The sequence below is a fragment of the Periplaneta americana genome, chromosome 8, assembly GCF_040183065.1.
Source record: "Periplaneta americana isolate PAMFEO1 chromosome 8, P.americana_PAMFEO1_priV1, whole genome shotgun sequence".
NCBI lineage: Eukaryota > Metazoa > Arthropoda > Insecta > Blattodea > Blattidae > Periplaneta > Periplaneta americana.
The window spans coordinates 155,652,759-155,680,631 of record NC_091124.1 but is presented as its reverse complement, the minus strand read 5'-3'; the positions used below and the strand labels follow the sequence as shown (position 1 = coordinate 155,680,631).

The following is a 27,873-nucleotide window of genomic DNA, read 5'->3' as shown; positions in this document are numbered from 1 at the left end:
TCGGGATTTACTTTCAAACCTATCTCTTTACTTGCTTCAAGTAAAATTTCCGTGTTTTCCCTAATCGTTTGTGAATTTTCTCCTAACATATTTACGTCATCCGCATAGACAAGACGCTGATGTAACCCATTCAATTCCAAACCCTCTCTGTTATCCTGAACTTTCCTAATGTCATATTCTAGACCGAAGTTAAAATGTAAACGTGATAGTGCATCTCCTTGCTTTAGTCCGCAGTGAATTAGAAAAGCAGCAGACAGAATCTGGCCTATACGGATTCTGCTGTAAGTTTCATAGAGACACATTTTAAATTTAATTAATCGAACTAGTTTCTTGGGAATACCAAATTCAATAAGAATGTTATATAAAACTTCTCTCTTAACCGAGTCATATGCCTTTTTGAAATCTATGAATAACTAATGTACTGTACCCTTATACTCCCATTTTTCTCCAGTATCTGTCGAATACAAAAAATCTGACCAATAGTCTATCTATTACGCCTAAAACCACACTGATGATTCCCAATACTTTCCTCTACTGATGGAGTTAATCAGCGAATAGGGATTATAAAGAATGGACACTTCGCGTCGGTACCTTTGATGTAGCCGGACTGATTTCAATGACCTTCAAGCCAGCTAAAGCGTGAGATTCTGCTTTCTCCCTAGAGTTGGCTCTGACATCACACCAGCTAGCAGTCGACACAGCGGAAATATAACACATACAATTAATACATCTAGGTACATTATGTACTCAAATAAAATAAATTGGATCCATAAAATAATAAATCCGTCATTAACTGTAATGTCTAGACTCTAGAGTTCCTTTATAATGAGAGTTGAGACGTTGACCCCAACAACAATTAAAATATGTAATGATTTGATAGCGCTGAAAATGGAAAAACAAAATTCTTACGAGAAGTAAAACCATATACCTATATTATATTATATATAGAAATATTAAACGAATTCGAAACTTAATTTTATATTGTATTATATTATTTTATAATATAATTTATTATATCTGAAATATAAAATATTATTATTGCAACTGGTTTGCCACTGAGAAATAAGGAAAAGCTGTTAACTTGAATTTATTTGAAGCAAAGCGTTACTGGATTATGCAATAAGGTAGGCGATGTTTGGATCCTGTGTCTCAACTCTATTCTCAATTATTATCTTAGCGCATGCTCGATTACACTAACCTCTAGCGCTTGAAAGTGGAATTAAACGCTGGCACACAGAGAAACAAAACACAGGAAAATTCGCTGTGTCCATTCTTTATAATCCCTAATCGCCGGAGTTAATCTTCTCAAAAGAATGTTCGACAAAATTTGGTACGATGTCAACGAAAGTGATATTTCTCGAAAGTTACTACAGTTAGTCTTGTCCCTTTCTTTAAAATAGGTACAATTATAGTAATAATATAATATAATATAATATAATATAATATAATATAATATAATATAATAATAATAATAATAATAATAATAATAATAATAATAATGTCATTCTGTATTACAATTTAATTTATAAAAAGATAGTGTCATATTCAATGAAGAGCAAATGTATCTGAGTGATCATGCAGACATCCCGGGTTTGTTTTGAAAAATTAAATGGTACGCTTATTGAATATACAAGCAAACTAGTTATAACTGTAGCATCTGTACACAAAGAAACTACATAAACATCAGCGACTTTATTTCAACTCTCTCTATACCTGCATCAGAAACAGTAACGTACAGGTTTTCCAGGAATTTGGTCAAGTAGCCTGTAAGATTATTGAATTCAACCCTCTTTATTCGTGAAACACACACTCCCTTCTGGAAACAGCTCTCTCCACCCCGTAGCTAAAACATCAGTGAATATACAGTAGAGCCGATAGGAAGTGAACGTATGTCAGCTGGGGGACGCGCGAAAACTAGTTAATATTAATTGTAAACAAAAGACAGGAACCAAGGATCCTATCCTGATACAGCTATTTTATCCGAACCTTAATCGTCACGTTGACTTTCTGCATTGAAGAATTTGAAAATATGGACAGTGAAAACGTTAACAATTGCTTGTATGTGGATGCGTGTGAACTGGGCTTTTGGCTTATGACAAACGACGATATCGTCTAGTGTCTAGTCTAAGCAGTGGCTGATGCATAGAATGGAATGATGAGGAAGAATACTAGCAGAAAGAGAAGACATGCGTACGGTACGTTATAGCTTTGGAGTGTGTTGGAGTGTTTGGAACAATTGGATTTTAATTACACAGATATTGTTGCACTTCGTAACATACGTACTTGTATAAGAAAGAATTTCAATGACTCTCGATAGCAAAATATCATTACTGATTACTTTTCACCAAAAGACAGAAAATGAACTTTTATGATATATGTAATTATATTACATTTTCGTCAACAATAGAGATGAAGTTAAATGCAAATAAGACGAAGAGCATGGTCATAGGAAGAAAAATACAGAAGATAAACTTGCCAATTCTAAATGAGGTGGTAGAGCAAGTGAACAGCTTCAAGTACTTAGGGTAGCAGTAACATGAGCTGCTACCAGGAATTCAAAAGGAGGATAGCAATGGCCAAGGAAGCTTTTAGTAGAAAAAGGAACATCTTCTGCGAACCTCTGGAAAAATAACTAAGGAAGAGACTAGTGAAGTGCTTTGTATGGAGTGTGGCATTGTATGTGGCAGAAACATGGACACTACGACGAAGTGAAGAGAAGCGAATAGAACCATTTGAAATGCGGATAAGGAGAAGAAAGGAACGTGTGAAGTGGACAGGCAGAATAAGAAATGAAGCTGTGTTGGAAAGAGTGGGTGAAGAAAGAATGATGCTGAAATTGTTCAGGAAGAGGGAAAGGAACTGGTTGGGTAACTGGCTGAGAAGAAACTGTCTACTGAAGGATGCTGTGAAAGGAATGGTGAACGGGAGAAGAGTTCGGGGTAGATATATGGATCATATGAGGAAACAAAGAGGAAGGCAGAAAATAGGAAAGACTCGAGAAAGCTAGGTTTGCAATGAAAGACCTGCCCTTGGGCAAAACATTAAATGAATGAATGAATGATTGTTAAAAGTGATAATTTGTTGTATAAATTTCAAATTCAAAAACAATAATGTAATTTTATTCTCACAACAATAACTCTTCACTTTCTACAATTTAATTCTACTCCCGTCAACAATGGGATTTACTCTCCACACAGCAACACAGTATTCGTTATTGCTCTCCACAGACGACAATGACAATTTACTTGGATTATTGAGAACAACAATGAACTGTTAATTTTAACTAATGTTCAGAAAGCACTATTTACAAATCAGAACTGTCAGTTCTCAGTTCACAGTTCTTCTAGCTCAGTCACTCGAGTTCACAGTATCTCGAACTCCAGACCTTAGAGACAGTCCATTGAACTTCGAACTCAGGTCCCTCCAACTGCGGTCACTGCACTCGAACTCAGGTCTTCGGATGCTCACACAGTTGCGGAAACACACTCAAGTCGAACTCCGATACACAAGACTGGCTGGCTTGATGTCCACTGACTGCAGCAACACAGACTTACTGACTGACTGACTCAAGTTCACTTGTGTGTCGTAATTTATAACCACACCATAGTTGCGAGAGATTTCTGGAAGATTCCACTCTCGATTGATCTGGATTTCTCTCCTTTCTGCCGCGGTCGCTCTCTCCCCTGTCTTCTCTCCGCCATAGCACATGCCCCAGGAAGCAGATGCGCGCGCAACCCGCCCAAAACACGGCCGACCTTGCCCTTCTCCCGCCGGTCGTGAGATCAAATCTCACGTGGCCGTCACAATATTTTACATATTGCATTTTCAAACACAGTTCTGTATGCCTAGTATATAAAAAGGTTCGTTTTGCAGTAAAAAGAAAACATCGTATTATCTGTAGTTTTTTTAGTTATTTGTGCGCATTGGACTGATGATTAGCTCAGATAATTGAGAGTTTGCTGTAAATAAATTTTGATATAATTCACTCATTGTCTCTATGCTAAAACATGGTACGGATTTCTGGTTGGTATACTAATTACTGGTAACATTTAAAAATCAGGAATTATTTTAAATGTGGCTAATTTTCAAATTTCAGGCTCCCGAACCAGCATCTGCTTGGACTGGGGAATTGAATGCAACAAAACCTGGCAATTCATGCATACAAGGCGCCTTGTCATTTTACTTCGGTGACGAGGATTGTCTCTACCTGAATGTGCACACACCACAGGTGAGAAGACAAGTGAGATGATGTTCTTATCAGTTTGTTACAGTTGTGCTGATACATTATTATAGACAAGGCCATCAAAAATGCAGACCCTGGCACATGAATTATATTGCGGGGCCAAGCTGGTCTCTATGTTACCACGAGAGCGTGTCATTTGCTGTGTTTGAGTGACTTGTAATAATTATTTATAGATATAATAATTATATAATAACAGCCAATTTCATACAGTCATATTTCATATTGCTTATTAAAGCGTCATATGCATATTTATATTCTAATAACATGTCAGTTATAATTATTTGTTAATTGAGATTAAATTGAGTATTTCAAAATTGTTCACAAAGGCCTCTATGGACTCGTATTATGTAGCCCTACATATAATCTGAAAACACGCACACAAACACATTGCTTCTGTCAGAGAACTGCCATCGTGTCAACAAATACCGTAGTAATAGAAAGAATCGTTAGTAGAGACTGCCCACAAAGCTCTAGCTGTGGACCACTGTTTTGGAACCTTCAGTATAATTCAGTATTAAATCTACACTTTGCAGACAGAACGAACGGTAGTCTCTGCGGATGGCCTCATCTTGGCAATCGAAGGAGAAGCAGCTTATGAAGTAGAAAATTTCGCGCCGCAAATAATTACATTGTGATGCTTCTCCGAACTCAACTTCATTGTCTCTCCACTGATTGAGAGCTCATCCCTGTTAGTTAACACCATGAGGAACATACTTCTTCTTAAAATTATTGGTCCTCCTTTGATCAAATTCAGTCCTGAGAAGTACCGGTATGGTTGCTAAAACGCCGTCATGCTGCAAAATACGTCAAACGTCACAAGGAAAGAGCGTATCAGGAAAGGAGAAAATACTGAAGAAATGGCTATGCTGTGGAAAATCTTCCAATACTCTGTGTACCAGTATGTAGTTTAGTAGGCCTAAATTTATTTTGTTGCAAACCAGTCTATTATTTTGTTAATCCAAACTGTAATTGAGACAGTTTATAATAACATGGATTTAATTTTCATTTATTCTGAAAGGTGCATTATAATGTGAAAACATATAAAAGTTATTAGCCTCTGTAACACTATTTTTTTCTGAACTCGGTTTAGGTCTTGAATTCCCAGTGCACTGGGCAATAATCATCTCTTCGTCTCCTCAAATAAATTTTCCATAGAGTTTCAACGCCTTTCTTTCCAGAAAAAACACTACGTACATACATACATACATACATACATACATACATACATACATACATACATACATACATACATACATACATACATACATACATACGTACGTACGTACGTATGTGTGTACCTATATATATATATTGCGCTTCATGCGCCTCTGACTTTAGGTACCAGTACGTAGAGCTGAGACGAGATGTTATGGCACCAACATGCGCGAAGTTTTAAATTGCCGCCCAGCAGGGTAGAGGAGTGGGGGTTGTTTGGGTTACGGTTCTCAAGCTCAGAGCGGCAGGCATATCCGTTTCATCTCTTTCCAAAAACATTCGTCTTACCTTAGTATCACCACTTTCCTACTCAAGAGTCCGAAGGTACCTAATGGAATTACACTCGCTATTCCATCTTTATATTCTTATTCTCCGTCCGAATCACACGACTGATCTGTGCTGGAATCCGATGTCCCTAAGTCTATGGAAAAGTTCTCAAAAATACTGTCCACCACGTGCTCAATTTCAATGTAATTATTCTCTACTTTCTTCACATAATCATACACTGATATCCATTTTTGGAAGAAGCGATTGCAGAGTCGGCCTCTGCTTATGCGTAGCGTAGAAATTATAGACGAGTCTTCTTATGACTTCCTTATCAAAACTGTCTACAGCTGCAACAATCTTCTTCTTCGGCTGTGATTTTTCCGGACTGGAGAAAGAATCTGCTGTTCCTGCCTCAATATTTTTCCCTTCTTTCCTGATTCTTGCCAAGGTTCGCTTTGAAATACCAGTGGCAGCCAGTACTCTTGCACACACGCTTTTCAATGGAATTGGTATTCCATTTACAGCCTCTTCTGACATGAATTTCCACACATTGTATGCTATTTCATGTCCTTGACTATGAACTACTCTATGATTTCACACCTTAGACAATGCCATAATGAGGGAGGTCAGAAGGACAATGTTTTCAGTATTAGCAATAGCGGTAGTAGCAGAACGATCTGAACACTCGGAATGCTAGTAACCAACTAACCCGACACCCCTCCCGTTGAGTGTGAGGGCGAGTCCAAGCAAACGAACTAAAATACGTCCCTCGCGCCGGTGCCATATCTTCTCGTCCGGGCGTTGGGGTGGAGGATTTCAGTGTCTTTCGTTCAGCAGTGAACTTTAGCAGTGATCGGTTACAATACGACCGTATACTGCTATTCGTAACAGGCAACATTCAACATTCTGTAAAGAAGAATAATAGCAAGATGCCGAGGACGAAATTTCTGACTTAATTTCAAATAAGGAAATTTGTAATAATGATACAGATTTTGAGATAAATAATGCCTGTGTAAAATATTTCAAACATGTCCTCATTGTTTCTGCATAAGTGAAACGAAGTTTTTTTTAGATGTAAGGCTGTGTTTTCTAGGAACAGGTAATCATTCTCCTTTGAAAATGTGAAAGTGTTGTGTTATTCACTGCAACAATATACGAAATGAAAAATTATGTAAAACAAAAACGTAATACGCCATTATATTAACATAGTGAACTAATAAGGCTGATACTTGGGTGTATTTTATACAGACAGAAAATAAAATGTCTTTAAAATCATGCAATTTTTCTTTAACAAAGAAAATGATGTCTTTAAATATTTCTTTAGCAGATAGTTGTGTTTCGAAGTCAAAGGAGTGGCTCTCAACCACCCAAATGCTGAGGACTAACTTACCGTGATCCGTTAACTCACCCTAACTCTGGGACATACTCAAAGTTAGAGGCACACGAAGCGCATTGGTAATATAACGGCATATATTTCTCAGGCTTAGTTGTAAAAGAGCAAGCAATACCTTCACTCTTTTATAAATAATATCACTGGATTTGAAGCGGTAGTCAACTGTAGCATATGACGGAACTCTGTTTTCACTGTTTTATTGACGAAGTTCGAACCATTCTCTACAGCTTCCACTTTCATAGGCTTGTGGGTTGCTTTACTAGGTGGTGCTTGCTTGTCAAATGCAAGTTCTGAAAGGTTTCCATTGCGGTATTTCCATATTTATACAATCTGCATAAAAGAACTAAAAAATGTATGCGAGTTTATTAAGATCAACTATCAAAAACTTTAGAACCACAGCAAAACTAGGTGGTTCACTTTATTTCAAGCAATAAAGGAAATTATTAAACTATTTCTAACTTAAAAATTCTATTCCTTTTCTCGTAAACATAATCTGTTACTATTATAATTTCGATTTTCTTTTGTGGTTTCTTAATTCTGTTACATATATACAACAAAGTTTAGCAGTTTGAAAAAGAACATGATTCTAAGCTCTGACTCACTGACGGAATAATTGAAAATTAACAGCTAACTAAGTAATGCCCAGTGCAGTGAAAAAAAGATAAAACATCTCCATCACAGAGTCAGTTAAAGGAATCGTATTAGCGAAACATAATTTGAAAACATGATCTTATGAAGAATTTTACAAAATGTAAATTACAAAAAAGTAATTCGTCTGTAAGTACTGTTGACAAATATCAGCATAATATGGTTGCTATGACTTCAATGTTTACATCTACATAATAATAAAGTGTGTAATATTGACATTTTTACTTAATACTCAATTTTTCCTCCATTTCTTATTTCTCAAGAGAAGGAATATTAGGGTCAGCATATCAGTATAATGTGGTGACTAGATTACTTCCATCAATATCAATTGGCACCTCTCAATGTATCATGTAGTGAGTTAAACTAGCGTAACACAGTTGATTTTTAAGCACAACACCACATGCTCGCGAAAATTGGAATTGGTATCAACAGGCTCCAGTTCTAGTTCTTGGACATTATATAAAATATAAAATGGAGGAAGATTAAAGATTGTGTATTTTACCCTTAGTTATTACGTTAATTAGGCGTTTCTACTCGTTTTATACGTCATGTAAAAAACCTTTTTACGCGTCAAGTTCTAACCCTATATGTTGCAGGTAAGCTTCTCACCCTGTCTTGAAAAGCCCCAGTCCCTTATATTTTTCATAGCGGAGTACAGCATATTATGATCTGGTGTGTCGATTGACAGTTGTCAGATTTCTTTAAGAGCACTTTGGTGATTCTATTGTTATCGTTAAGAAACCAGTTGGAAATATTTTTCAGGTTAGCAGTTTGGAAAGAGTAGACCAAATATGTAGCACAAGTGTTTAACATAAGGAAACTACCGGTATTATTCAGATGGAAGTAATGGGGAGTAATATCGGAAGATCTAATTTCGTGCTAAGTTCATAATAGGTAGTGCTGGTTGCATTAAAACTAAGATAATCTGTGAATGAAACACAAAGATATTTAATTGATTCGCCATGTTTTAAAATGGTAACCTTGCATGATGCATCCGAGAAGGGGGACGGCTTTTGCTTTTCCCTAAGAAGTTTCTGCTTGAGTTTGGTTACTTAATTGTAAGTTTACATTTAGATTCTGGTCGAAGAGTGTTCTGTAAATGAGAGTGGCTCACGCTGTCATAAACTTCTCTGATATCTAAAAATGCAATGATAAATATCCTGTTTTTCCATCATTGCAGATTTCAATGTAGCTTATAATACGGATTTGTTAATTAACGTTCCTGGCATATTAGTGAAGCCTCTTTGATGTTTATTAAAGCTTATGTAGGCTTGAAGGCGTGAATCAAGTGCTCGATGGATTCCTCTCTTGATAACAAAACAAAATAATACACCTGTCCCTAAATGATTATCGGGGTTTCAGATGATTGGTATGACTTTACAAAGGAAAGTGGATGTGTATTTCCTACATGTAATGAAAGAAGAGCTGTGAAACTTTCTCATCTGTGTTGCGTCACAGTGTCACATTTACAAACTGGCGACTCCTGTGCATAAGTATTTTTCTGTATTGCAATTTGCGAAGTGAGGTTCTGTAGATTCTGTATAGCGAGTTTTCCGTCGAAACTTAAAATTGATCTTCCATCCGATAACATTAGTCGATGTTATAGATTGTATGAAACGCCTGGATGCTTCTATAAAGGAAAGAGTTCAGGACATCACGTGTACCCAACGAAAGAGCCGAGAATGTCAGAGCAGCTTCATACGTATTTCGCGGTCCTCCGACCATACATCACGTGATTTCTTTCTATGGGGTACGTGAACAACCATGTGTATCTGCCACCGCTATCTGCCGACCTGGCAGAGTTGAGAAGAATTGTCTATCACTCCAAACATGCTGCTATCGGCTGGATGTCTAGCATGTGACAAATGGTGTTCACATTGAACTCTTATAAGATACTGTATGAAGATTCGTTAAATTGCTCTTTATTTCCATGTAAAGTTTGTTCATTGCAAGATAGAGGAATTAAACAACTTTGAAACCCCTATAATCATTAAGGGATAAGCTGTAGTAATGGGACACCAATTCGGTTAGTTCTTGGTATCACCGCCTTTGAATAATAATATTAATCAGGCTTTCTTAAAACACTCTATAACTTTACCAGTCGTTAACATTTGCATCGAAATTATTAAAATGATTTCGCTTTCAAGGTCCTCTTTAAGGCTTTGATAGGAACACCATCTAGTCCTGGAGCTTTCAACTGAGTTTGGTTATTTTCTTTGTTAGTAATTTTAGTATTGAAAGTGTCGTCAATATACGTATATAGCATAATTTATTTTGAAAAAATTCGTCTGTCCAGGCATTCTGCATTGCCAAAAACATAGAATAATATAATATACACAAGCGATTACAGTAAGTAACAAGAGACAAGTTTACGTGAAAAGAAACTTCCCAGACGCCTTCCATCTGCTTCCTGATTTTTGTTAGATAGTGGTCTCTTACGGCTGTAGTTGGAGAAGGGAAATTCTGTTTAAAGAAATTATAAATGTCATCGATGTCTACTTGACAGGATTCATTTGTAATTTCTATAACACGTCTCAGTACTTTGCTTCTTGGTAATTTATAAAACATTGGAAGAGCACAATAAAAGAACATGCTTCGTCCACTTTTTTTAATGCGTTTTGTATACTGTATGGAGTAGGATTCCACGTAGTTTAATGCTATGAATCAAACAGTGTGATTATGTGAACATATTTTAGATTTGGCATATGGGGCAAGAACGTGCTGAAGTAAAACTTTAAATTGCTCTGCTGAAAATTTTGCTGAAGTTGGCATAGCACGAAGTTTGCTATGCTCTTCATATGATGTGTTAATTCATACTTCAAAATTTTGCTTTTCTTCTGTCGCAGTCCTTCTTCTTAGCTCTTTCAGGAAGCCACCGATGTAGCTCTGTCGGCTAAGGCGCTTGCCTTCCGATCCGGAGTTGCGCTCGGGCGCGGGTTCGATTCCTGCTTGGGATGATTACCTGGTTGGGTTTTCCCCAGCCGTAAGGCAAATGTCAGGCCTAATCTGTGGCGAATCTTCGGCCTCAACTCGCCAAATACCACTTCGCTACCACCAATCTCACTGACGCTGAATAACCTAGTAGTTGATACAGCGTCGTTAATTAACAACCAATTAAAAAATCTCTTTCAGGATACCTTGAGGGTTTGTGATGTTTCGGTCTGTTTATTTGCCGGTTCTTTTCCTAGCTTCGTAGTACTTGGTGGCTGGATGTTCAGGTCCAGGCACATAGTTAATTGAGGTACGTAGAAAAGTGAGAATTTTGTACTGTAAGTCAAACTGGCAATCATCTAGGGCAGCCCTGCCTACTGGGGGCATACAGCGAGAGACGGGGCAGTGCACGGAGCGCCTATATTTCAATAACTATACTATTGGTGCCTCCTGAGTCTAAGAGTCGTGATGTGGCCGATGTGCAGTACATTACAATCTGCATCGTGTTTAGAGCGTTCGGAGTTTAGGCGTCTTCTTAGCGGACACCCTCCCCCCTTTTCATTGTGATATATCTGAAACACGTTATTTACGTGTTTTCAAACGTATATAAAACAACAGAAATAAATATAAATCCACTGTAAGCATTGCTTCAAATATAAACACTTTATATTGCTTATAAATAGACTTAGATCTTATATTACTTTATTTCTATTTCCAATAATCGAATAAATGAAATAGATTTACTTTTATTATTTTATGTACGTTATAGAATACGCATATCACTTATTTGAATTATAGTTTACAGAAGGAGATGTCCGTTAAGAAAACGTCCACATACCCAATGGTATTTTCTAAGCTTTGATCGCTCTGAAAATACGGATTCGAACAATACAGATTGACGGGAGACGCGTAATTTCCTTCACCTAGGATATAGATTGGAAAGAAAAATATTCTTTTATTTATCTAAATTGACGATCGAGATGCCTGATATGTGGCACTTTCGTGGTCAATATAATGTGGAACGCCACTATAAAAATAAACATGCTAATACCTATGATTTGGTCATAGAAAAGGGTGGTACAAAAATAACTCATGGTCTTTTTCTTTTAATTGGTTTATTTTATGAAGCTTTATCGACTCCTATTCAATTTGTTATTCTTCACTGTAACAACAAAAATATGTTTCATTAAGCCTCAAGGCATTTACTCTATATTTATTGTATAATGGTACTCTTTGTCAGTGGCAACCTGTAGTAATTATTACAGGAAGAAATAGATAAATAAATATCTAGCGTCTGATGAGATGAAGATGACAATTCCAGCGAAATAAGTGCAGGATCCAGCGCCGAAAGTTACCTAGCACATGTTCTTAATAGGTTTAGAGAAAATCCCGGGAAAAGTCTCATCTAGATAACTTTCGCAGCCAGGAATTCAACGAGGGCCCTCTCGTTTCGCGGTCAGACATACTAACCGTTACTTCACAGCGGTGAATCTGTGGATCTTGAGAAAGCTTCCTTTAATTTTGAGTAATAATAATAATAATAATAATAATAATAATAATAATAATAATAACAATAATAGCATGTTACTGATATTATTTCGTTATTATTAATAGTTGCAATGATAATAATATTCAGCAAGTCTAACGACTGACTGGTGTTATCTTTAGTTGAATAAATATATTGTTTTTTTTTTCAGTCAATGACTTATCGCCTAATATTTAACGATTTATTCCTTTATATCAGGGGCGGTCATTCAGGTGAAGTAGGTGAAGTGCGACTTCACCAATTTTATGTCGTATTAATAATTAATTCTAGTTATTAACGATACCACATTCTAAAATAAAAAAAGTTTTATTTTCAGTCGTTATCAAAAAAAATATGTTTTATTTAACGACGCTCGCAACTGCAGAGGTTATATCAGCGTCGCCGGATGTGCCGGAATTTTGTCCCGCAGGAGTTCTTTTATATGCCAGTAAACCTACTGACATGAGCCTGTCGCATTTAAGCACACTTAAATGCCATCGACCTGGCCCTGGATCGAACCCGCAACCTTGGGCATAGAAGGCCAGCGCTATACCCAATTTGCCAACCAGGTCGACTGTCGTTATCAATAGTGTTTAGTTGTATTAATAGTACCTGTAACCGTGCGCTGAATAGAATAATGTCAACTGTTACGAGCGCCGAGAGATGTCTGTTGGAACTTACAATACTGTAGAGGCGAAATTATTTGGGCTCCCATTCTCATACAGCACTTGGTTGCCATGGTAACGTGACGTCACGCACTAAAGAAAGATTGTAACTTATGTGTGAAGTGCGTTTACAGTATGAGTCTTTCAGTTACGGAGAACTGCCAAGACTTGTAGATGGAGTAACCAGTTTGCAGATCTAACGGTAGAGAAGGGTTGAAGCTGGTCTCCAAGGCCGGGGGCTATTGTTTAAGGGCTGTGAAATTTTAGAGTATGTACTACCTGACTCGAGAATATTATCCTCATTCCTTGTGTCCAAGCAGCCACCGCTGCAGCCGTAAATTAGCTGACTCTATGTTATTTTATCAGGAATACATACATTCGTAAAGTTTAAAAGTTCTTTTCCGCAGCGTGTATTATTTCTCCTCATGAGCTCATGAGCTTGCCAGTTTTGTATTTGAAAGTAAATACGCGCGTTAACTTTCAAATACAGTTTAATACTGTGTACTTATATATTAACTTATTAGTTAATGTATTTAAAGTTACATATTAGTGATAAGTGTCTATAGTGTATTAATCCTACATCATAGTGTATAATTATATGTTTAATCACTGTAGTGCTATTATACATATACTTAGGTACCAGTACATAGAAAATATTGATAAATGGGTGTGAAATATGTATCCCGAAGATGACATGGCTTGTAATTTATTAGAAATGCCGTTTTGTAGACTTAAATATGAGGATAAAGAAGATGTTTTAAATTCTGGACGACCTACAGTTCTATTTGTTCTTTGTTTTAAAAAGAGCTAAGAATATAGAGAAGTTGTATAAAGTAACTTTAAAAAAATCTTTCGATGAAAGAAGCTTTTCTGTTTGAAGAGATCGAAAATTTCACTCGGAATGCTACATCACAGGAGAGACTTTCATCATTAGCTCCATAGCTTTGCATAGGGATATACTCTCCACCATCAGTTAAAGTCAGATATTTTATGAAAACATCATCGACAGGTTTGCTGCTATAAAAGAAAGAAGGATTGACTTGGTATGCAAGTAATTGAGTGAGTCCTGAAATAAATTAATTTTCCTGTTTGCATGTGTTCTAGAACTATTAAAATTGCACGCAGTTTACGAATAGTAGGCCTACTCATTATATTGGTAAAACTGTTTATCCATTTGTGTACGCGAACAGCACTACACCTATTTTTTTTTACGGGGAGCCGCTACTGCCTTATATTACACTTAATGCTTTTATGAAAGTTTTCTTCGCCCAGCGACATCATCAGATAAAACATTATGAATAGGCAATATTTTAACCTCAAGTTTGTCAATACATGTACATCAAACATCAATTATCACTAAATAAAATAGATAAAACTGTAAGATAAGAATAATGAATTGAATTAAATCTAGATAAAATATGTGACAATACAAATATTTACAAGATATATTACGGGTTTTCACTTACATTTTAAGAGTGTGCATGTAATTGATTGATGCAAGTGAAATCTCGCTTACAATGTGATCCATTATATTTGAAATGTGTAATGTTTACATTGTGGCGTATTATTCTAAATAGAAGAAGTAAAATGATCTATGTTTACACTGAGTTGGATATGCAACTTCAGTTTAAAATTTATGTTAAATTAGAGTTATTACAATGATTTTATAGTTTGCAAAATAAATGGTAAATTTATGATATCATCGTTGTTCCTGCAATAACTCCTACGTGACATAGTTATCGATTTTTCATATGTTTCCTCTATTAAATAACTTAAATAGTGATACAGAAAATAATAAAATCTCCTGTATGTAATTATATTTCTTTGTTTCGAAAATGCAAAAATTCATAGTCTCCTATGTACTGCTGCCATAGGATGAATAAATGTGTTTTCTCTTCCTACTGAAAAATGTTACATTTTGCACATAGGAGTTATTGCAGGAACAATGACGTTATGTTAAATATGTACTGGTATCAGTATTGTAGGGGATATCGAGATATTTATGGTAGAAATGTATTAAATTGCAACATATGCTTTGTGAAGTACTATTTGGATAGATGAATGTGGATCATTTATATTTAAGATTCATATACTATTATGTGGTAGTGTTACATGGTTAATACTTCGTAAATGGTATTTTGTAATTAAGATATATTAAATTGAAATATATATAATTTTGTGAAGCAGTGTGTAGATGGACATATTATGTGATTCATTTGTACCTTAAGAATTCTCTACACACTGCTTCACAAGATTATATGTTTCAATTTGTATATATTTAATATATCTTAATTACAAAATACCATTTACGAAGTATTAACCATGTAACACTACCACATAATAGTAGATGAATCTTAAATTATAAATGAACCACATACGTCTATCCACATAGTACTTCACAAATCATATGTCGCAATTTAATACATTTCTACCATAAATATCTCGATATCCCCTACAATACTAATACGAGTACATATTTAATATAACGTCATTGTTCCTGCAATAATTCCTATGTGCAAAGTGTAACATTTTTCAGTAGGAAGAGAAAACACATTTATTCATCCTATGGCAGCAGTACATAGGAGAATGTGAATTTTTGCATTTTCGAAATAAAGAACTATAATTACATACAGGAGATTTTATTATTTTCTGTATCACTATTTGAGTTATTTAATAGACGAAACGTATGAAAAACCGATAAATATGTCACGTAGGAGTTATTACAGGAACACGATGATATCATAAATTTACCATTTATTTTGCAAACTATAAAATCATTGTAATAACCCTAATTTAACATAAATTTTAAACTTAAGTTGCATATCCAATTCAGTATAAACATATATCATTTGAATTCTTCTACTTAGAATAATATGCCACAATTTTACTTAGAGTAAACAACAAATGTAAACATTACACATTTCAAATATTTATTTTCCAATGACAGGTACCGAGATTTAGATCTTTGACCTAAACACAACTTTAATATAAAAAATAAAACAAAAAAAGACATAGAACGCAAAAGGAGAAGAAATGTCCATTGTCTGATTAAATTCCTCATCTCCCAGTATCGGTCACACTCTCTCACTTTGGTTAAGGTTGGGCAGCGAAGTAGGTAGTCCCTGTTCATGTCTTCTTGTAGATCACACAAAGTACATTTTGGGTCTGGTAGTAAGGCAGAACGATGGAGGTGCTGAGCTAGGCAGTCATGCCTGGTGCATAAGCGGAACTTTGCAATTGCTTCATTTCTTGGCTTATTTGCATTTCAAATATAATGGATCACATGTAAGCGAGCTTTCACTTACATTAACCAATTATATGCACACTCTCAAAATGTAAGTGAAAACCCGTAATATATCTTGTAGATATTTGTATTCTCACATATTTTATTTAGATGTTAATTCAACTCATTATTCTTATCTTATAGTTTTATCTATTTTATATAGTGATAATTGATGCTTGATGTACATGTATTGACAAACTTGAGGTTAAAATATTTCCTATTCATAATGTTTTATCTGATGATGTCGCTGAGCGACGAAAACGTTCATAAAAACATTAAATGTAATATAAAGGAATAAATCGTTAAATATTAGTGGATAAGTCATTGACTGAAAAATAAACAATATATTTATTCAACTGAAGATCTCAACTGAAAAAAAAAATGAATTCCAAAAAAATGACTAATGTTAGCTAACTGAGATTTCGGCGTAGCTACTGTAATCGTGTCATGCTGGCATTGTTTACGTAAGTTACAGGTAATTTTTATTCTCTATTTTGTAAGTCTGTATGTCCAGAAATTTCACTTCTCATAGCACAGACACATGTAGTTTAAGCTCATGAGATTTTTTGTAGTCACGAGAAATTGTCTTTATATTTTAAGTATACTGTAGTCTCTCAATTAAACTGAACTTATTATTTTGTTTATCATGATACATGTAGTAATGCAAGGACACGTATTCTTCAGGCATAATACTAATAGGTCTATTAAATAAATGTTTAGAGCAATTATTGTACGTATATACTTATACTGACAATTGTTATTTGAGAAGCATTTTTTAAAATATAAATAAAAGCCGCTTCACTGAGTAAAATACGACTTGTGCTTCAGTCCGCCTCTACACTTAGCTTCGCGTTCCCGTCCACTTGCTTTCTGCACTCGTGACCCGAGACGCAGTTCGGAGCAACTCACTTGGACAGGCCTGATCTAGGGGTTCGAATAACCTCTTTCTCCATTCATAAAGATTTTCTTTTACTTCTGCAGAGGATCTTTAAATGATCAACTGGAGTAGCGTGTTCATATCAAGAGATGGCTTGGTCATCATTTTCATTACCTGTGGAATGACATGGATCGATTAGGTGAATTTTATTGTAGGTTGCTATTTTTCCGATATCATTGTTCGGCATATGCCTGGATGGAAATAGCTTATACGGAAGTTGACACTGCTTTGACTGTGAAAATAACCTCCACAATGTTGCAGTTTTATGCGGGAATCTTTCTCAGGTTTATTTTGTTTATTTACGAAAATAGTTGTATTTTATGGCATAAGTGAAAGTCCCGATATACTGTAGGCCTATATAATAATAATAATAATAATAATAATAATAATGATTTATTTTAGCTGGCAGAGTTAAGGCCGTAAGACCTTCTCTTCCACTCAACCAGCAAAAAGTGTATATACATATGCATGAACTTACAAAGAATCCAACAATTTGATTTAGATGAGAGTTACATGTATACAAAAGTTATTTACAAATTAAACAACAAAATACTATGAACTATTAATTAAACACTGAAATAAACTGTGTAGCAGAATTAAACTAAAATACATAGAATGTTAATATATTTCAAATAATATTAGATAATAGAAAGAGATTATTACGAGACAATTAAAATACAGCACAATCAGGATGATGTCTAAAGAAAAAAGTAACAATGTAGTCAGTGATAGTTTAAATCAGTATGATTGGAGTGAAATGCTAATAAGGTTATCTTTTAAGCTGTTCTTAAAGGTGTTTATTGTCTTGCAGCCCCTAATACTTTGTGACAAGGAATTCCATTGACGCGAGGTGGATATTGTAAAAGATGATGAATAACAAGATGTTCTATGAAGAGGTATACTTAGCGTGCCACAGATAAGTGATCTGGTATTTACGTCGTGGTTAGAGTATAGATAAGAGAAACGAGACGAAAGGTAATTTGGTGTTGAAGTGTGCAGAATTCGAAAGAGTAAAGACAAAGAGTGTAAAGTTCTACGTTCTTTAAGTCGGAGCCACGAGAGACTTGCGAAGGACGGTGATATGTGATCATACCGTCGGATGTTGCACACGTATCTGACGCACATATTCTGAGCTCGCTGTAACTTGACTGACAATTCAGAACTTAGGTCACTTAACAAAACGTCACAATAATCGAAGTGCGGCGTTACTAGGGTTTGCACTAGGGTATTTGAATTTCAAAATACGAATTTATTATGTGTGTTGTGCAGTGGTGAATTAATTAATTATAATTTATAATAACAGGTAATATACTGCGTGTATAATGCACAATAAAAGAAGAGATTTTGTATATATGGTTGCTATGAGGAGTTCAAGATTTCCATAAACGTTATATTTATATAGAAATAACTACTGTTTCTCACGATAAATATTGACACTAATTCTAGTGTACGCAAAGTGTCATTCTTTTCAAATTTACTGAGAATTGACACGTGATGATAGACTTGCTGTTAATGCTATAAAGTGTGGAGCAAAATTTGCAATTATGATCCTGTCTTCATTCCTGAGTGTTTTCCTCGTCTGTTGAAATAGATATAAAAATATGTAGAATAAAATTCCTTCATTGGATATATAACAGAGAGTTCTTTGTATTTGTTTATGAATACCTTATGCGAGGGAGGATGGAAAAGTATAGCACTACAGTTTTTTACGGAATACTATTTTGATTGAGACGTTCAAAGTTGGCAGATAGTTTGAATCTTGCGCTACAGACAGCAATGGCTCTGGCGGAACGAATGGTAACTACTGAGTAAAGATGGCACAGGTGCTAGCAGCGTTTACTTATGTAGAACAGCGAGGTGTAGTCCGTTTTTTGTGAACAAACCGAAAAGGTCTGAGTGAAATTCACAGGACAATGTTGGAGGTGTATTGTGCTGATTGTCTGGACCATACCAACATATCCAGATGGTGCAGGTTTTTCGAAGAGGGCCGAGTAAATCTTACCGACAAAGAAGCACGTTTCAAGCGACCAGTGACCGCTGCAACACTACCTAATGTCAGAGGCTTTTGAAGTAGCAATCACCCACCCTACAATCCAGACCTAGTAACGTCTGAATTTCATCTCTTCGGACAAATAAAAAAATTCAAATAGGAGGCCAATGCGCAGATGGCTATATGCCCAGAAAACAGAGTTTTATGAAAGAGGTGTACTGCATCTGTGTCAAGATGGGGAAAATGTGTCGAGAGACTTGGTTTCTATGTCGAAAAATAGGTAAAACCTGTATCATTCTTGTGCATTATTTCGTTTTGCTTACCTATGAAATATGTTGACAAAAGAAATTGTCGCGTGTTTACTTTTCAATGCACCCTCGTACTTATTGTATTAATTAAAAATGATTAGTCAGATTGCTTTTACATTGATATTTTTTTCTCTTATTCATGTTAAATATTATTTTATTTAGAACGATGCAAACATGAGTTTATGAGTATATTGTTCTTATTATACTTCCTTTTAAATGTAAAATTTTCACTGGTCTTGAAAGTTCACTATCTTTTTCAGTAATTCCTTTTCTTCTCAATTTTTTGGCAGACTTCTACAGCTGAAGAACTTCTTCCAGTGATGGTATTCATTCATGGAGGAGCCTTTATTTTTGGGAATGGAAAGGCTTATTCTTATGGACCTCACTATCTGATGGACAAAGAAGTTGTGATGGTTTCTATGAATTATCGCCTGGGAGTTTTTGGTGAATATTAACTATCACGTATCTCATTAACCCATTACAGAATGAATCAAAAGATGTGGGAAAGCTCTGGGGAATTGATAGAGAGCCTGAAAATAAACGAAAAGTTCATTTAAACGTATGGTTAATTTCATTTAGGATTTTAGTTACAGTCATTGTTTGTACACCTTATGTATGGACGAGGTAGACTAATTGCAATTCAAATGAAGCAAGGCTTTGTATACTGAACAATTTTATAATAGATATTTACCCAACAATACGTCAAAAGAATACGTGACAGTCTTGTGGAAACAGACTCTCTTAAAAAACCTGTTTCAGATTGTGAAGACCAAGAAGCACTAAAACACCTAACTTAGAGGAACGAGTTCTCAGTTATGTTGAGGATAATAGTTGGAGCAGCACCAAAGACATAGCAGCAATCGAGAATGTGAGTCGTATGGCAGTGTGAAGAATTCTACGAGAATAACTCCTTTATCTACATCACCTTCAAAGAATCCAAGGCCTTAGTGGAGCTGAATTTCCTTCCAGAGCAGAATTTGTACGTTGTTACAACAAACTTGTGTTCAGGATCAACACTTTCTCTCTGTTATAATCGTCACCGAAGGACCGAAGTTTACCAGAATGGAGTGTAGAACTTTCACAATATTCATGTCTGGGTTGACAGAAATCCCAAAGCAGTTTTGGAAACAAGACACCAACAACAGTTCAGCATTAATGTTTGGGCTGGAATAATTGGCGATACATTAATCGGTCCTTTCATTGTACCTGGATAATTGAAAGCAGCATCATACTGCGACTTTTGAACAAGTGACTTAAATGTTTTGTTTCACTGAACTTAATTTAGCGCATGTAGTTCATGCATGATGGGGCACCGCCTCATTTTGCTCTGGTTGCTAGAACAATTTTAAATTAGAGATTCTCTAATAAATGGATAGGTCATGAGGGACCGACATCTTGGCCTGCTCGTTCTTCCGACCTCAATCCATTGGGTTTCTACTTATGGGGTCATTTAAAGACCATTGTGTATTGCAGGCCTATTCATAACGTGGAAATTCTTCGCCACCTGCTTGAAGAAGGATGTCAGCGGATACGGCAGACGGCTGGAATATGGAAGAGAGTAAAGCAGTCTTGATGCGGCGCTCAGAAGCCTGTACTAGAGCTAATGGTGGCCATTTTTAGCACTTTCTGTAGAAGTTAGAAGTTTCTGTATAAGAAAAAAGTATTGTAAGTTGCAAATTAAACTTTACCATCACAGATTGTATTGTACTGCATTTATTTACATTCCATGTATTCGTACATCGCTTCACAGCCAGAATATGGAACATGTCAAAAAATTTTAATAGTACTATAAAGTCTTAATTATAGATACAGTCTAGTTAAAATATATACAGAAGAGTTTTGCAATATAGGCTAATAGTGCAACACAAAGTTTTAGTACTAAGACAGAAATATTCATGAATAGAAGACGTGAGAAATTAAGTACTTCTGTAATTTGGTCCTAAATAATCTTATGTTTTAAGTTTGATATTTTTTTTAACCTTAGGGACGCTATTAAAATGTTCACTGCCATATAACGCACTCCTGTTTCATATACGATAGACTTGCCGATGGAGTATGAAAGTCATTTTTTATTTGACACTTAGACTATTTATGCTATGAATTATTGAATTAGTTGCAAAGTTTTCACGATTACACACGAGGAAGTTTATTAATGGAAAAAGTACACTCGCAAGCCATGAGCATTATTTGTATCGTTTTTTAAATGGCCCTACACGATTGCCTAGATTTTGCACCTACTATTATTCTAATTACTCTTTTTTGTAGTAGGAATATACTATTACTATCTAGAGAATTTCCCAGAATATTATTCCAAAGCTCATTACCGAGTGGAAGTATATAAAGTATATTTGTCCACCACAAACAATGAACGTAACTAATAAAACTAAGGAAAATTGATTGTATGTTAATGTGAATATTTTTGCTTGTTTTCAGGTTCTCTATCAATTCCCCAGAGCTTTCCCACATGTTTTGATTATTGTTATTACAATCTTGGTAGCCTTCCATCATCCATTCGCTTTACATGTCCATATCATTCTAACTGTCTACATTTTACGAAATCTAAAATTGAATTTTCTTTATTCATCTGTTGCCTGATCACTTCATTTCTTATTTTTTCAAGTGTAGAATGTCTGGTGGAACATCGTAAAAATCCATTTCTAAAGCTAGTAATTTTGACCGCAAATTTTTATTTAGCTTCCATGTTTCCGCTCCGTAAGTTGGCAAACTTTGGACTACAGACAGATAAATATTTATTTTTGTCTCTTTAAAAATAGTCTTGTTCCATAATATTCCATTTAACTTTGTTATTGCTGATCTTCCTTTATTTATCCTATGTTTAATATATCATCATTATGTTTTGATACAGCCTGTATATTCCGAAATTATAATAATTAGAATATATACTAATTTATTGAACTCATAACGACTATATAATAATATTTATGTATTTTTAATTTTTCTAGTCTTTTTTGTATGTATGATATTTCATATGACAGACAATAACGAAAGTATAAAACTAAACGTTGAAAAAATTAGATATACTCGTACATAAAGATACACTGGTTTATGGAGGTTTTATCCTTATCGTGTGTTACTATTTTAATGTAACCTAAAATTAAATTTTATGCAAGAATATGTTGCGCATTTGCCACATTGAACACATCGTCTTTATTTTACTCCTATGTCCACAAGATGACCTGTCCCATTATATCTTGTATCCTGAAGGACCTGAAATAATTACAGACGTGGACAAATTATTAGCAAAATTAAACATTTTTATTATATATTTTTACAAAATATGATTCTTCAATTTAGACTACAGTTGACATTTTTGTGTATTTCCAAATTATTAGCAAAATTGAAGATTTGTGTCTCATATTTTACAAAATTTAACTCCTCAATTTGACTACATTTGATATTTTTGCATATTTACAAATTATTAGCAAAACTGAAGATTTTTATTGTATATTTTTACAAAATTCGATTCTTCAATTTGGACTACAGCTGACATTTTGGATATTTCCAAATTATTAGCAAAACTGAAGATTTTTGTTTTATAATTTTACAAAATTTGACTCTTCAATGCAGTTGACATTTTTGCTAATTTACAAATTATTAGCAAAATTGAAGAGTTTTATTATATATTTTTACAAAACTTGACTCCTCAATTTAAACTACACCTGACATTTTTGCATATTTCTCTCTACTATAATGATGGAAATATCCAAAATTGTCAACTGTAGTCTAAATTGAAAAGTCAAATTTTGTAAACAAAATATCATAAAAATCGTCAATTTTGTTAATAATTTGTCCACGTCTGTATGTGACTGTGAATTATCGCACCCAAAAATAATCATGAAGATGTAATAATATTTACTGTTTTTAACTATGATGTCTAGTTATATGAATGTTGAAATTATCACAACTCAGATAAAGGCCACAAAATTCTTGAATTTATTTACTTGTGTATTGCCTTTTTACTTCCTCCCGCCATGTCCAATCTTATGCTATTACGCTACTGGCCACCCTGATAAAGGTAAAACAACTACTTTAGATGGCAAATGACCTTTCCTAACAATGCATAAGAGTTTCGAATTTAAATAAGGCCAAATGAGTTATGTACAGTCGGTTCAAAAATAGTATGTTATGTATATGAAATATCATACGATGAAATGTAATGGATTAAATCAGTTATTTTTAAAGAGATACATCTATCACATGGTTTAACTTTTCTTAAATATATTTTAGTAAAAAGGGAAACAGATCAGATTATTTACATTATAATTATACAATAGAATTTGGATTCCACACAAGAAGAGTCTTAAATGTTTGAAAAAAATCCATTCTGATCTAAATAATTAATTAAAATTAAGCTGAAATTGGAAGTTTAACAAGTCAAGTTTGATACAAGAAGATAGAAAGTGGAAATAGTAAAGCTAATAAAAGTCATGAATGAGAAAGCTACATGTAACATTCAAGGTGCGTTTCTAGTCGTCCAAATTCATCTGTAGGTACTACCTTTCTTACCTCTCAATCTATTGAGAATGAACTCTATCTTATAAATTCCTCCAAGTTAGAAATTAAATTTAACAATGCCAGGCTAACAGAGACATGAAGGTTGGGCACACCGGGAAATAACAATATTGTGGCAATTCACAGGTTTCTTGAGCACGGGTGATGACGCTGCCCCAGGAAACTATGCAATGAAAGACCAGTTGGAAGCACTGCGCTGGGTCCAAAAGAACATCGCAGCATTCGGAGGTGACCCCAACAAAGTGACCATCATGGGGGAGAGTGCTGGTTCCATGTCTGTGCACTTTCACATCTTGTCACCAGCCAGCAGAGGACTGTTTCATGCAGCCATTTCAGACAGTGGCACTGCTATGATGCCCATGTTCCTGCATGCCGAGGGCATGCTTGGCGTCGCACAGCAACAGGCCGAGGCTGTGAACTGTCCCACAGACAACACGGCTAACATGATGGAATGTTTGCGTCAAGTGGATGCTCCCTCTCTTATCATACATCCACCAGGAGCGGTAAGTGCTGCAGTTATAAATTATTCTTCATAACTGAATTAAAAAGTGGAAAAGCTAAAGGAGCCAAGCGCCAAAAACATGTTTTCGAAATAATCAATAAAAACTGTATAACGTTTTTAATTTTTTGTTACAATTGTTCAAATAAACATGTAAACCAACTTCAAACTAGGCTACTGTGACATATGTTGCGCATATAAGCTTTTCTCAAAAGGTCTTTTAAGAAAAAAATATATATATATACTGTGTAGGTCATTTGCAAAAGAGCTAAGTCTGAACTGTAGGTCATTTGGAAAAGAGCTAAGTCTAAATTGTCATTTCATATCTAAAAGAGCTATGTTTTTTAACCAAAGTGTGAGTTTCGAATAGGTGATATGGTTAAAGACTTTTATAATAATAATAATAATAATAATAATAATAATAATAATAATAATAATGATTTATTTAACCTGGCAGAGTTAAGGCCATACGGCCTTCTCTAACACTCAACCAGGAGTAAAAACTGCGTTATAGAAACACTACAAATTTACAAAGTACACACAAAACTGAATAAGATAATAATAATAAAATGTAAACAACAAGTAAGAAGAAATCAGACATAATATATAACATACAGAAAGAAAGAAAAAAGCATAATAAAATGTGAACAGCAGGTCAAAAATAAATGAGGCCTACAAAGTATAAAAAAATAAGAAAATTATTGATGATAATAATAATAATAATAATAATAATAATAATAATAATAATAATAAATAAGAACAGTAATGATAATAATGATGATAATATTAATAATAATAAATAAAATAATAATAACAGGCCTAATAGTAATAATAATACTAATAGTAGTAATACAATAGTGCAGTACAAAGCATACAATGAATACAATATTTTTAAGTATACACAGTAAGGAAAATTATGTTTATATATAGCTCAACTTATCACATTAGAGATATACCATTATCGGAAAATATGAAAACAAAAATATAAAATAAGTTAAATATCACTAGAACATAAAAAAAATGTGAATACGTGGAAACATGCAATACAACACTTGTCATAATAGTAAGTTAGTTTGGCAACTCGTCATGAGATAATTTTCTAACTTGGATTTGAAAGATTTCAATGTTCGGCAGCCCTTGACTTCAGGCGGCAGAGAGTTCCAGTGACGAGAGGTGGCAACAGTGAAAGATGAGGAATACAGAGATGATGTGTGAAGTGGAATTTCTAGCGTGTTATCGCGTTGTGATCGAGTATTAATATTATGATAGCGAGAGAGAATATGAAAACGAGCGAATAGAGAATATGAAAACGAGCGATATATAGGCTACTCTTTAAAAATGTTTATTACAATCTTGCTAAAACGACTGAATAATTGTATTAATTAGCTTTAAACAGAAAACAAAATGTCAACAAAATCATGAGTGTCGTTAATTTTTTTAGTTGGTTATTTAACGACACTGTATCAGCTACTAGTTTATTTAGCGTCAGTGGAATTGGTGATAGCGAGATGCTATTTGGTAAGATGCGGCCGAGGATTCCCAATAGATTACCTGGCATTCGCCTTAGAGTGTTGGAGAAAATTTCGGAAAAAACCCAACCACTTACGAGCCCAAGCGGGAATCGAACCCACGTCCGACAGACAAGTACCTCAACCATCTGAGCTACGCCAGTGGAAAGTGTCCTTAATATTCCGTATGATATAATGTAAAGAAACTTATTATGAAAATGCAGAAAAGAAATAAATGAAAGTCACTATAAGGCCAGAAAAATACGCCTACTTTTCAAAGTTGTCGTACTTGAAAGCATCACTTAAATTATTATCATTCATATTTTTCAATGCAATACTGCACTAAAATCAGCACACCCATGTGCAGATGTTTATAGAATCGGTGTATAATAGCTACATCCAAGCTTCTTGGCTGAAACGCATATACCTCTTTTAAAAACCCCATTAGTTCTGCTCATACATCCATTGCCATCTTGTGAGGTCCACCGAAAACAATAGGAAAGAGATGAAAGCATAGCTCATTTAGTACAACATTGGCGCAGGTGTATAGCTTATTTAGATATGAAAATCATAATTTTTCTGATTTTGGCGCTTAGCTCCTTTAGCTTTTCCACTGTTTAATAATTGTTTATTACAAAAGCTGGCTGGTGGAGGTGCGGGTGAAGTATATAACCTTACTTGATCTCATTTGCATTGAATTTTTTTATGTTTCTATAAAAATTATAAAATGTATTGCCTCTTTTTACATGAAAAGATACAAATATGATGACATTTAAGTAAATGTAACAGTTTTCACGACCATCCCACGTCTACCTTGTCATTTCAATATTACTTTCTATTGTGTTGTGGTTGGGGAATAATTGTGTTACTATTTCTAATTACAAATTTAATCTCTTTCAGTGTTCTACAACTGAACTGGAGCTCCGATGTTTTGTAAGTAGACCTAAATTAACTTATGCAGTCTTAACGTAAAATAATATTAACAACTTATTTATCCTTTATTAAGAGGAAAAGTAAATTTAAAATACATAGTAGTATTATTAAGGAGTCCAAGGTAATAATATTTATCACTAGAACTAATTATTACTATCAGCGTCGCCGATGTGCCGGAATTTTGTCTCGCGTGAGTTCTTTTACATCCAGTAAAAGTACTGACATGAGCCTGTCGCATTTAAACACACTTAAATGCCGGCATCGAACCCGGAACCTCGAGCTCAAAAGGCCAGCTTAGGTTATAAAAACAGAAGTAAGTATACAAAGATTAGAAGAAATAAAGTACTCTAATATAATAAAATAGATATTAATTGCTTACTAAATATCTATTTCACTAATGTTACTTTCACCAAAACGTTTGAATGGAGCCGCCATTTTAGTCGACTATCTATGCGGGAAACAAATGACGATCGCAAAGCATGTTTTATAATACAGTAAAGAATTTGCAGTTTGAAATGTTGGCAAACAAAGAAACAAATGTTAGGGAAGTGATAAAAACAAACAAATGCTAGGGAAGCGATAAAAATAAACAAATGCTAGGGAAATGATAAAATTGTGCGATAAGCAACCATGATTGGTTAAAAGACGTCCTTTCGTACAGTTTTATTGGTCAAAAGTAGTATGACGTAGTAAAAGTGTAATAGTCAAAGAAAAATAAATCGTAAAATCGTAGTGACAAGTCCAAGCATGCTTATACCATTTGCACAAAAAATAAAATTATCGGTACTGCATTTTGCATACCCGAACGAAGAATCACGCATTCACTGACACTGCTATTTAAACTCTTGCTTATCTCTACTCCTCCATACCTAACAGCACATTTTCAATTTCTGACTACAGTACGGAATCAAAATCCAGCATTTCCTTTTAATCCCTCATCATAGATAGAGCGATGTCAAAACAAGCGCATTTTTCTAACCTTGGGTCGTGCGCGG

General features: G+C 34.7%; 1 protein-coding gene across 1 annotated transcript in view; it reads left to right on the top strand.

Moving 5' to 3' along the window:
- LOC138705173 (juvenile hormone esterase-like) overlaps positions 1–27,873 on the top strand; it is a 75,923-nt gene that overhangs the window by 11,942 nt on the left and 36,108 nt on the right. Inside the window, exons 3-6 of the mRNA XM_069833878.1 lie at positions 4,097–4,228; positions 19,696–19,849; positions 24,065–24,441; positions 26,846–26,878. Of these exons, the coding sequence (XP_069689979.1) occupies positions 4,097–4,228; positions 19,696–19,849; positions 24,065–24,441; positions 26,846–26,878 (696 nt within the window). The remainder of the gene's footprint in view (positions 1–4,096; positions 4,229–19,695; positions 19,850–24,064; positions 24,442–26,845; positions 26,879–27,873) is intronic.